The following is a 12,284-nucleotide window of genomic DNA, read 5'->3' as shown; positions in this document are numbered from 1 at the left end:
GATGGACCTGTGGGGCCCAGGGCTTGATTCCACTTCCTAATATTCTTGTGGTTTCAGACCCATCTTTAATTGCTTTTTCTCATCAGGGAAAACAAGTATGTGAGCCGCATGTCTTTGTTCTGTAAACTATCAAGTGCTAAGAGAGTGTAAGTATTATCACTGCTATTTATTTCACCCTTTGGTGTTTTGTCTCTCTTTCCTGATTGGTTTACGAATGTCAGAGCTCTGTTCCCAGTTACACACCTCTTGGGCAAAGGGACAATGCAATTTAACACGGTGTACCAGAGACCATCCTCCCTCTTCTGAATACTAAAATCACATACACAGCAAAAAGCACTCGTAACAATAGATGTATCTTTTATTCACAGATAAAAACTGAAGCAAGCTGTTATAATACATATTTATACAAAGGATTTGAAAAAACCATAAAAAGGAAGATGATTAGAAAATATGATTCATTATGAAATGTGGTATTACATACACTATTAAACCTTTTCAAAAGTATTTGTTTGGCAACAATTTATCAATAGTTTCCACACTTAAGTGGCCTCCTTCAAAAAAGCACAAATCTCATGCAGCATGTATAAACTTGATCCTGAGGGTTTGCCTTCCTTAGAAAAACTGTAAAAAGATATACTATTTGTCTTAAAAGTTCAAAATGCAAATGCTATATTTATAGTCAAAACTATATAAAAATATGGACCTAACTTAACATTTACAAAAACTTTTTGCTCCTTTTTTTTTTTTGCTTGTTTTATGGTTTTGGTAATAAACATAATTCTCAATTCCTGCAGTCAGAGAGGAAAAAAGAAAACCAAAACAAACCACAGTGCCCTTTGTAGACTTCCTCACATTAAGTTTACGACTCCAAAAAAGACCAGGTCTGTGAAAAGTGAGGTTAGTAACCAAGGAAGTAGGTAAGCAGTTAATATATATCTATATATGTATATATAAAATGGAAAACAAACATTTATTTTGATCTGGAAAAGTAATAATACAAAACCTGAAGGTAAAACAATCATTTCAAAATGCCATAATACTCCTTCTCAATAGATAAATGTTCATAAAAATATCTTGAACCCTAACCAAGAAAACAATTATAATACAATTTTAATTCTGCTACATAAAACAGCTTTTCTATGAAACAAGAAGGCAAGTTCAGGTATGAAAACATAATTTACTTATTGCTTTTGCTACAATGTTGTTTGTTTTTACATATAGTCATAAATACACTATACAGTATAAAATATTTCGTAGGAATACATTTTGTGGTCTGCTTAGGTTTGCTGGCTTTAATTCTAGCACCAAATACAAAAATGAAAATCAAATGAACTTTAAAGGCACTTCCATTTCATGTTTGTTTGTTTGTTAATTAAAACCAGGGTTTGTACTAAATTTCTTCACTTCCCTCTGGTAGAAGCAATTCTTGTTCCTACTTTTACCTTTGTACAGCTCAGGTCACGTTGAGGCACCAAATGATTTATTAACATTCCCACTCCTCAGCTGTTTCTTTCTCTTACAACATTCATTGTTGCTTTTTAGTCTTCACCTTTCCTCCTTCACTTCCCAGCTACTTTATCCATTTACTTCTTCATGTCAGACGTCCCAGCCTCACTTCCTTCAGTCCCTTGAGAAACCTCTCCTCAAACCTCCACCTCCCGCACGGCATCCTGCGCATCGCTTATCCCGATGTCGAAACACGTCACTATCATGATGTGTGACTTGCACAGGTTAACACACTGCTCCAGCTCCTCTGTCACTTGTTCCAGTGCCTCTAGGTACTCCTGTGACTCCTTATCAAGATCAGGATCCACTTCAACTGTCAGACAAAAGAAGTACTGAGTAAGAGAAACAGCTTACAATAAAACATTATTCTATCACATAGCAGCCAACATGGTAAAATTTAGTTTCTCTTGAACTAAGACTTTTTTCCCCCCTTTTTTCAGCAGATATGAAACTCTACCATGAGGCTTCAGTTATGCACAACACTAAGTCTGGGAACAAAACTCATGCCTCAATTTCCCAGCTATAATATGGATATATGGAAAGATTTTTTTCCTTCTTTGGAAAGAATAATAAAAGAATAATAAAAATTACATTTAATATTAACAGCCCCATTTTAATGTTCTCTTCTGGTTTGTTTGGATGGGGTTTTTTTGTTCAAATAGCATATTACAGAAACATAAATTGAGTCACAGAGTATTTTAGGACTCAATTCAGCAAAATACCTTAGCAAGTGATTAAGTTTTTTCAGTGGGATTGCTGACATGCTGAAAATCTGTTAGAGGCTGATCATATTGCTGTTTTTGCAAAATACTTACAGTCTTCTTTCCACTTATTTGGATCCATCATCAACCTGCACTTTGTCTCTTCCAACTCTTCCTTCAAAAATTCGTGCTTTGCCTTTATTTCTCTGATTCTCTGCTGGCGCCTCTCCAGTATCTTCAGCTTGGTATGGAAATACATCAGACCCTTTTAAGACACAGAAAGACCATTCCATGAATTTTCCTGTTGTGAGCCAGCCTGTAACAGCCTGACAAAAATTGCTCCCAGTTCACTACTTGTAAGAGTGAGCAGGTGGGTAGTTTTATTTGGTTGTGGGGTTGGTGGGGTTTTTATGGGTTTTTGGGGGATCTTTTTATTTGAAGTTTACATTAATGGATTCTAATCTTGAGGAACTGCAAGCTACATCACTTGAGCATTTGTTGCACTTCTCTGAATTAGCAAACATCTCTTAATACATTCTGAAGTTACTACTGTTTGTAAATAATTCTTTTTTCCAGTAGTGAAAATGATAAACACAGCCTAATGATAATGTCAGAGTTATAGTTAATACTAAAACATGAATTCTTATTTTCTAAAAAGCATTCCTACCTTCTCAACATCCTGGAAAGGCTATTACAAAAGAAAGGGGAAAAAGGCATCAGTAGAACATAGAATTCTGGTCCCTAAAATAGAATTAGCTGAAGTGTTTTCCAATTACAAGTCAAACTCAGTGTATCCCTGATTTAATAGAATCCTATCATTTACATAAAGAGTTAATGACCCTATGGTTGAGGGAGACTGTAAGGTTCCACCAGCCAGGCTAGGATTATGAAGTCTTCTCATAACGTATTCATTGGTAACTTCCATTTACACCATCAGTCATGTTAGACACAATTAATTTTAGACAGGAATCATTTTCATTTTCTGTGTTAAGGGTACCCCAACATATGAATTGTAAAATTAATAATTATAGTACTTTAATTGCACTCAATTTCCTGAACACCATTCTGGCATTCAAGCAAGGAGTTTGTCTGTATATTGTAATTTAAGTTGTCTACAGTTGTAAAATATGTGCTGACCTCAGTTTCCTCTTGTCTGTGTCGCTGTAATCGTTCCACATCATCAATCTCATAAACTTTAATTTCAAATGGCTCTTTCAAAGTGCCTGGCAAAGGTGGTAGATCAACCCATTGGCCAGTGACACTGGGTTTTCTTCCTAAGGAGGCAGCATCTGGCAATGGAGCAGGAATCAGTCTGCGACGCTGGAGACCTAAAACACAAAAACAAACATTCCTCAGGCTCTAGGAGACTAACACACTGCAGAACATACTGCAGTGAATTAAAGAAAGATCTAGGTTCTCAGTATACTTAGGAAGAAATGCTTTTCTTGATCTTTTCCTTTTAGTAAAATACCCTCAGACTGCTAATTGAATTACTGCCTTGACAAAGTAGGTTTCACTTGGTTCCCAGATGGAAGCAACAGCAGTTCCTCTCCCAAAGCAGATGTCTGAACATCAGTTCTTTATACTCTCCTTGCAGAAATATTTTTCCTGGATTTATTTTTCTTTGGTGGACTACAATGGTATTCATTACCTTGCAAAGGCAGTGAAATAGTGAATAATCTAAAACTAATACTGATAATGACTTACTTATCTGAAAATCTTCTGCTCCCCCAGTTAAAGCCAAGCAAGGCTATCTAAGATCCCTGTCACTGCACTACATCTTTGCAAAGCTCAAACAGTTCCCTCCAAAACTACTGCTGCTATTTTAGGGTGCTAAATACCATCAGTTTTCAGTGATTTTGTGGGATTGAGAGACATTCAGAAGGCATCAACCAAGCTGCAACTTGAGCACTCCAATGTTAAGACATCTCACACCTTTGCACCAGCACCCAGAAGCTCAGTGCATAACAAACCTCACCAGTTCTGGAAGCCTTCAAGAGTGCTCCCAGATTTTCCAAGAAAATTATACTGCTCTATTATCCTTCTGCTAGGGTTCCAGTTTCATGAAGCAGAGACTGACTTATATCCTTCAGAAATGCTGATGCTTTTGATTGCAAGAGTTGGCACTCTGGTGCCCAGCATTTTTTTGGTGATTATTCTCTCACCATTCTCCAAAAATCTGACCTTTACAGTACATGACTCAAGCATGAGTACATGCATAGAGCTGCTCAGGCAACATTAACAAGCCTGCAGCCCAATCCTTAAGAGGAGGGCTGAAGGCCACCAGCAACAAGCTGGAATGACACAAGGCAGCAGTAAATTTAAGCTGGCTTTAGGTGGCTGGTGACAATAAATTTAGTAGTTAATTGCCTCCTCTTATTAAAAAATAACTCAGAGGTTAAGATTCTTGTTTCTTCTGCTCTTACCAAAGGGAGCACATCAAACAGACAAGGCAGCTCTGCACAAAGGACAATGCTGCCAAAATAACTTCTGGGCTAAGACCTCTACAGGAGATGTGAGCACAAGTCAAGGCTGTCAGATAGGCCCTGTCATGAACTCCAACATCAAATTTGAAAACAAAATCCCAGCAGGCACCCCCAAAGCAAAACACCTCCACTGATATCCCAAAAGTCACCTGCTTTACATATTCTTAAGAAAAACATCTCTCATTCTTAATTGCATCCTTGCTGATTTCTAAGTAACAAGAACAAAACAGGAATGTTTTCAAAAGGGGAAGACTTGATTCCACTTCTACAAAACCATTCTCACAACCCCAATGCATTCAGCCTGAATCACCACTACTGTCCTGTGGGACAAAGGCACACACTGTAACCCTGACCCTGTAACTGCTGACAGGAGATCCCTCTGAGGAGGACACCAAACAGATGTGGTCAAACACATGCAATAACCAGGCAAACTTCATCTCCTTCCACTGTACAAGCCAGGGCCAACATCATTTCTCCATTACAGGATAAGGAGACAGGTTTACAGTGACATACATAGGAGTAGGATGTGTCCTTAAATCCAGAGACTCCAACATAGTCAGGTGTTACATAAGTCACTCCAAGAATATCTAATAATGTGAAAAGATTACAATTTTTTTAGAACAATAATAGGTCTGAAGCAAACATTTCTCGTAAGAAATATTTGATGCACTTCCTGGCAAACTGCATTTCATGCATAAAACACATTATTTTCTCAAAGTCTACAGCACTCCAAAAAAGTAATACATAATTTACTGATGTAGAGCAATTACAACTGGAAAAAGAAATAGTTTGTCATTTTTAAAGACTTTATAAGTATTTCCTGGGGCAAAAACAAATACAAATCCATCAGTGGGTAATGCCTTCTCAATATGTGTGCAACTTACACAGCTGTTAATATTGATTTGTGGGAAAGGTTTAAGAGGCAGATATGCTATAGAAAGAGAAGAGCAGCAAATGTTACACTAAGTTTCCAAAATGATTTATCACTTGCTGAAGCAACTCAGTTTCCTTGACCAGAAAGCCCCACGAGATCAACTTCATTCATTTGGTTTTACTGCCAGAACTGAGCATCATTGGTATCTACAGGGATTGCAGTAATTGCCATGTTCCAATCAGAAATTCAGACCCAGCACATTGCTGATATGAGTTCCTCCTATATTCCCAGCAGCCAATATGCCCAGGCTGCTGAAGGAGGCTGCTGGTCATGATCTACATGGCACTGGTTGCCACTGGTTCATTACAATACCACAGGATCTCAACCTAGATCTGAGAAATAACACTGTAACACCAACCACATGAGCCAGATTTTGAAGCTGACTACAAATACACTTGGACTGCAGCTGCCCTCACATGAGCACCAGCAGTGAGAGCAGTAAGAAAAGGCATGAGAGGGAAGGAAAGGGGACCTGGCCCCCATATGCCCACCTTTACTTGGTGTGGTCAGACACAGTGAGCCAAAGTTGCCTCTTCTAAGCAACTCTCCCAGTCAGTTTCCTACTGTGTATAGTATCCACACACACAGCCTAAAATTTCTTAATCTATACTATTAGAGTGCAATTTAATAGTGTTGTGCTTAGCTAGTAGCATTAACCTAAGAGTCACTGCATCTTACACATACACCCTACTGCTCTAAGCCTTACCTTTGGGTAATCTAACGCACATTTAGCAATCCTCATTAATTCACATACACTCTTCCCCCCTCCTGGCCTATTCCTTTGTTTCTAAATTACAGTCCTAGCCTGTCTCTCTGGCATTCCCTCACAGACACCTAGCAGCAGAGCTCCTCCTCTCCTCTCTTCACTGCCCTTCTCTCACCAGTTTTCCAGGATCACTCGATCCTCACAGGAACTCATCAGCACTCAGCCAGCACCTCACTTTTCCCAACCCACCCATAACACCCTCCTGTTTGGGCCACCCTGGCCCTGGCCCTGCTGAGGGAGGAAGGAATGTCCCCCACCTGCCGGCAGCCACCCGCTGCCTCCTCCCTCGCAGGGAGGCTGCCGGCACCCCGGGGCACCCACACCTCTCCTGCCCTCTCCACCACAGCACCTGTGTCACACCTGCAGCTTTGAAGTAAAATAAATGACAAGTAGCTGCTGTCACAGCAATACACATGCACACACAAGCGCATGCAGCCAGTCCACCTCCCTGCTTTGAGCTTCCTCCAAGCCTCCTCTCCTCTCTGTCAGAGATGCCACAAAACGCCTCCATCCTCAGGATGCAGTGCAGCACCAGCGAACACCTGGCACCAGCAAACACCTTCATGTCTCACCTGTTGACCGTTTCTTGGGGGATTTAAGGCTCCTCATCCGGCCCGGGGAGGACATCCCGCTCTCGCTCATGGAGTCGTGTGCCGAGGAGGCGCTGCCGGTGGCCTCGCTGTCCCGGATCATGCTCTCATAGCCGCTGCTGCCCCCGCTGTGGTAGAAGAGAGCCGTCCTCCCCATGGCTGGCGGCAGCTCCCCGCTCAGCACGCTGCTGTTGTCGCTGCCGTGCCCGCTGCTGTAGCGCTGCGGCCGCCGCGGTGCCGTGATCTTGCTGTAGGGGGACGGCAGCACCGGCATCTGCGACTTCTCGTCGCTGAGGTTGATGCCGCTGTCATTGCCGCTGTCAGAGTCGGTGGAACCTCGGAAGTGTCCTGCCTTGGCAGAGCCGCCCGACACCAGCTCGTTCACGCGGCTGTTGGCGGCCCTCATGGCCTGCTTGGTGCCCATGATGGTGCCGCGGCCGGGCTTGCCGCTGACGGGCTGCACAGAACGGGGGGCTGCCTTCCCACCAGGGGCCAGGCCAGAGCCCTTCCCCGCAGGCTGTGCCAGGGACTTCACAGAGGAGCTGAGAGACTTTGACCCACTGGCAGAGAGGCCCCGGGTTTTATTCCCATTGGCTTGCACCTTCTGGTTAGCTGTAGGTTTGGCCTGATTGTTTTTACCAGGTGCAGGGGCGGGGAAGGGCAGTGGTAAACCCATACTGGAAGCAACAGGAGGGACCCCCAGCCTGGGGACAGAGCGCCCTGCACGGCTGCTGCCAGTGCTCCCGCTGTCCCTCACCATGCTTGCTTTGGATCCAACTGATGTCAGGCTGTCACACCTCTCCAGAGACATGTGGCTCCCGTATCGGTGCACAGTTTCACTCTTTGACGCCTTCACCTTTAAGCTGGACGTCATCTTGGGCAAAGAGTGGTCACCCTTAAAGTTCATTTTGCAGCTGGCGCTTTCACTAAAGTAAGAGCCAGCTTTCAACCGCAAATCTGCTTCGTCTTCAGCCTTTGGCATGGCAGCTCTGGCAAAGTCCAGGCCGGAAGCTTTCCCCCCACCGTTACCCAGACCAACAGGTTTCTGCTCCAGGCTCGATTTACGCACAGGAGGTGTTGGAGGTGTTGGCCCACTTGGTCTGGGCAACATGGTTGATTTCTGTGGTGCGTTCTTCTTTCCTAGGGATGATTTCAAGCTACCAGTGGCCAGGGGAGCATCCGAATTCCCTCGGGTCACACACTCTGGCAAAGTACTGTTAGCGTGTGACACTGGCGTCACTCCCAGTGTGGTGGCTCCTCTCTTCAGCTGTGGCATCTTCATGGCAATTTCTGACTTCTTGGCAGCTCCGCTGGAGGATTTGCAGGCCATTTCACAACCATCCACAACCCTCTGCGAGCAGGCGAGCATAGTCTGTGACTTTGTTGGCCTGGACGCTGTGCCAAAACCCTGGGCAGCTTTTTCTGGCTGCTTTTCAGTACCAAACGTGTGAGGTTTTGGAGACAGCAGCGACTCTGCAGGTTTTGCTTCCAAGTGATAATCGGTGCGTAACAGCCAAGGATCTTCAAATATACCATGTGGATTCTGCAGCTCTTTATAGCTGAGGACAGTATTATTGTGGATTGGAGAAGAGGTAGTTTTTGTTTTCCTAGGAAGACTAGAGTGTATTGTTTCTATCACAGGCGCATCACGAGAATTACTAAATTTGATTTTTACTGGCTGATCAGTGACACAAAAAGCACTTTTTATCTGAGATGCTTTGGTAGTTTCAGAGGTTTGAGGGCTTTTACTGATGCCTGAGGAAAGCTTGCTCGAACTCAAGCTCTCACTCTCCAGCTCAGAGAAGCAAAATCCACTGTCATTCAGAGCACTTTTCAGGGGGACACATAAATGGGATGAGTCCAAGTTGAAGGGTTCCTCGGACTTATTACAGTTGTAAGATGACTGTGCGACAAAACTGTCACTAGACTGGGCTCCATCACTTTCAATTGTACAAATGCTGACTTCACTAAGCCATGAACTGATGGAGGAACGTCTGCTGCTGGTAAAGGGATCCTTAGCAAAGGGCACAACAATATCAATATTTACACCAGTAGAAGTCTCCTGTGAGGTATAAGCATCAAACTCATCATTTATGCTGCTGATAATACTGACCGGCCTCGAACCCGATGCAAGGGCCTGAAGGGAGCAGTCACTGTTAAAGCTAATGATACTGGAAGGTCTCCCATTATCCATAATTCCACTGATAGAGAGCTCTTCCACCACTGTGAAAACAAGCTCATCCTCTCCATTCAGCTCAACAGGCTGCTGCAAAGTCACTGTGGTGGTCAGTATATCCCGATCAAAACATTTCCCTCTGAAAGCTGACCTGAAGCTGTGTACCTCTATCGCACCTGACTGACTCTGGGTGTTGCTACCAACAAGGAATGTGCTTCCTAGAGGGTTTTGCTCAGGTTTGTTTCCCATCTGTTTGCTCATTCCCACAGGAGGAGTCCGAACTGCATTGCTATTGTCTGGCTCCAAATTCTCAGCTTTGGAGCTTGGGGAGTGTTCTCTCTGCTGTGGAGGGGGAGGTGCTGGGCTTGGCAAGGGCCTCTTCACATACAAGGACTTTTCCTTAGTGACACATTCAGCTGTGGCCTTATTATGCTCTGGATTCCTCAAGGGGTTACACCTTGAAGTCTGCAGGGAATCAGTGATTGTCTCTCTCTCCCCCTCTAGGATAGAGTCTATTATTTTGTTGTCAGCTCTGCTCTGCAGCTTGGAAATCTCTGCTTTCAAGTGAGGTGTGCTATTTTCTTGACAGTTGCCATTGCCACCCCTTGGTGTAACAGCCTGGAAAGGAAGGTTATATCCTTTTTTGGGAGATGCAGTTTCTTGTGGAATCGGTTTCTTAAATCCTCCAGAAGGAGAGGATACTTTTTCCTTTATCAACTTAGACTGCGCATTCTCTGTACTTCCAGGAACAGGACTACAATTGGACCCAACAGAGATTTCTCCACAAGCAAATTTCATGGGTTCCTCACTTCCATCAATGCACTCTAACCTTTCCTGCAGTTCAGCAAAAGTGTTGCATTTGAAATGGTCCTTGTCAGAACTCCTACTAATAGCAGAATTGTCTTTGTTTCTCTTCTTATTTAGGGACGGGATAATAGGAACAAACTCTGGTGGGCCTTCGTTATCTGTCAATTCCCTGTCGGACAAAGCTGCACCGTTGGGGCCAACATAGATGACAGTATCACAAGACTGTTCACTGCTGGAGGAATAATCAGGATCACTGGATATATTCAGGACAGGAAGGTCAGGGTCAAGGGCAACAGTTCGTGGGTGGAATGGTCGCAAATGGGGCGGTCTCCGGACGTGTCCTTCTTCACACGAACTCTCTCCTCCAGACGAGCTGGATGCATACTGCAAATGACAAGTAACAGTAAATTTATTAGTAGCAATTCATAAATAAGCATATACGTGTACAGAAATTGATTAAAAGGTCAGGTTGCAATATAATCTGTGCTTTGTGTATACTATCACAGCTACATCTAGTGGGAAAATATCAGAGGGAGGATAAATTAAAGTAACATGCTACATAGATTTTACTGTATTAGTAATAATATAACAATCACACCTTTTCAGATAATTTCCAATAAATATTATGCATTATCTTTCTCCTCAATAGTTTTCTGTTCCTCCTCTATTGATTTTTAATTAATACTGATAGAAGCTTTTGAGATAGTTCCACATGTAAGCAAAGAAAGAATACGTGTTTGAAACAAAAAGAAGGGAATTTCAGGATTAAGGATAGGGGGCAGGATGATGGCTCAGTGCCAAGTCATTTGTCAGTTCCTCTCCTGAGATTTTATGCATTTTGTATTACTTCCTTCCATCGAGAAATCCCATGTTCCCCTACTGAGAGGTTAGGAAAACTCATTTTCAAATGAATTAATTTCTGCTTGTTTGTGAACCAACCTTGGATTTCTTCTTTCTCATGCGGTGGATTCGTGATGCGAGCTGAACAGTTGTGAGAGTCTCTGCATAATTGGCTGGGGAGTCAGAAATGTGTGCAATCATAGTAGTCCTGCAGTTGATATTCCCAAGTGATTCCCTCAACAACATTGTCAACTTGTTGTCCCTGTGCAAAAAAAAAAAATGAAAACACTAGGATTATTTAAAGAAGCCACCACTTTTTTTTTTGCAGAATTTTACACCACAAGCTGTGCTTTCACTCTCATGCACTCATGATACATGTAGATAAGAAATATGCTCCTGTTATTGACCACATTTAAAATGTGTCTAAATGTACACATACCAAGGTACCAATATTTTAATTTATCTGCCTGTCTATTTACAGTATGGTAAGTCATTTTGTTGCTTAGAAAGTTGTAAACCAATTGACTGATAACTAGCTTTCTCAGGTTTAGGTCATACTACCCAAAGAGCTCATGACTGCTGTATTTTCAGCTGAACAGACTTAGAACCTGGATAGTTACACTCTGTGAGCTCTATGCAAACACTTTTAACAATAAGAAATAAAAGAAGTCAACAGAAATTGTAAGAAATCTCTAACTGGACATAACAATGTTAGGTATCAGAAATTCAAGTGTCACCCCATCTAATCTACTTTCCATTCTGCCACCTGTGGTCTGCTCTGACATAGCAAAAGGGAAGCAGAACTTATCTCTGAAGGCTTTCCTGGTGATGTAAAGCCTCCACTGTGGACAGCAAAGCTGACAAGACAAGTGACATTTTGTCCTCCACTGGTCTCCCCACAGCTCCTTGGAGTAGGAAGCTCCCAGCTCCCTGAGCAGTTCCAACCTGAGGGAACTCCTGTCATGTCTGGTCACTAAACCACAGTAGGTGACCAAGTTGAGGATCTGCCCTTCCCTGTTCTAACCCATCCATCCTCTACTCCATACACAAACCTAGCAAGTAGCCTGAGGAAAATATCTCTCTGCCTAATACAGAAAGAAAAAAAACACCTGTTTGAGATGCATCACTAGATAAATATGTGAAATGACATGATTGATAATGCATTATAACTTTGTGCTGTTGTTAAGACAAGCAGCAATTAAATTTAAGGACTGAAGGCCAAGTTCTAGTAAGGGTGCTTACAATGTGGCTGTTGTTTTTAAGCTGGGCTCCCCACAGGTGTGTTTGACACAAAATTGTTGTCACAGACACTCCACAAAGGAACAGACCTAAACATTCACTTCTGCTAAACTAATGTGCAACATGGTGGTCTTTTTTTTTAATTTAAAAGATGCATCATCCAAAAAGACACACAGAAATAACGACCTTTGATGACCATACTTGAGCAATACTCAATTATTTTCCAAAATTTAAGTACA

At 42.6% G+C, this 12,284-nt stretch overlaps 1 protein-coding gene across 5 annotated transcripts in view; it reads right to left on the bottom strand.

Moving 5' to 3' along the window:
* Positions 1 to 340: 340 nt before the first annotated feature.
* The window catches only part of KIF26A (kinesin family member 26A), a 96,563-nt gene continuing 84,619 nt past the window's right edge, over positions 341 to 12,284 (bottom strand). For 3 of the 5 annotated variants that reach the window (XM_077180764.1, XM_054634940.2, XM_077180765.1), the window contains 6 exons: positions 10,906 to 11,068; positions 6,966 to 10,350; positions 3,345 to 3,535; positions 2,875 to 2,895; positions 2,322 to 2,472; positions 341 to 1,819 (listed from right to left, as the gene is read on the bottom strand). In XM_077180764.1, the coding sequence (XP_077036879.1) occupies positions 1,644 to 1,819; positions 2,322 to 2,472; positions 2,875 to 2,895; positions 3,345 to 3,535; positions 6,966 to 10,350; positions 10,906 to 11,068 (4,087 nt within the window). In that variant the 3' untranslated portion in view covers positions 341 to 1,643. The remainder of the gene's footprint in view (positions 1,820 to 2,321; positions 2,473 to 2,874; positions 2,896 to 3,344; positions 3,536 to 6,965; positions 10,351 to 10,905; positions 11,069 to 12,284) is intronic. The other 2 variants (XM_077180762.1, XM_077180763.1) reach the window with 1 other exon arrangement.

Source organism: Agelaius phoeniceus, chromosome 6 (assembly GCF_051311805.1).
Source record: "Agelaius phoeniceus isolate bAgePho1 chromosome 6, bAgePho1.hap1, whole genome shotgun sequence".
Classification (NCBI taxonomy): domain Eukaryota; kingdom Metazoa; phylum Chordata; class Aves; order Passeriformes; family Icteridae; genus Agelaius; species Agelaius phoeniceus.
The sequence above is the reverse complement of the archived record's forward strand: the minus strand, read 5'-3'. Positions and strand labels throughout refer to the sequence as shown.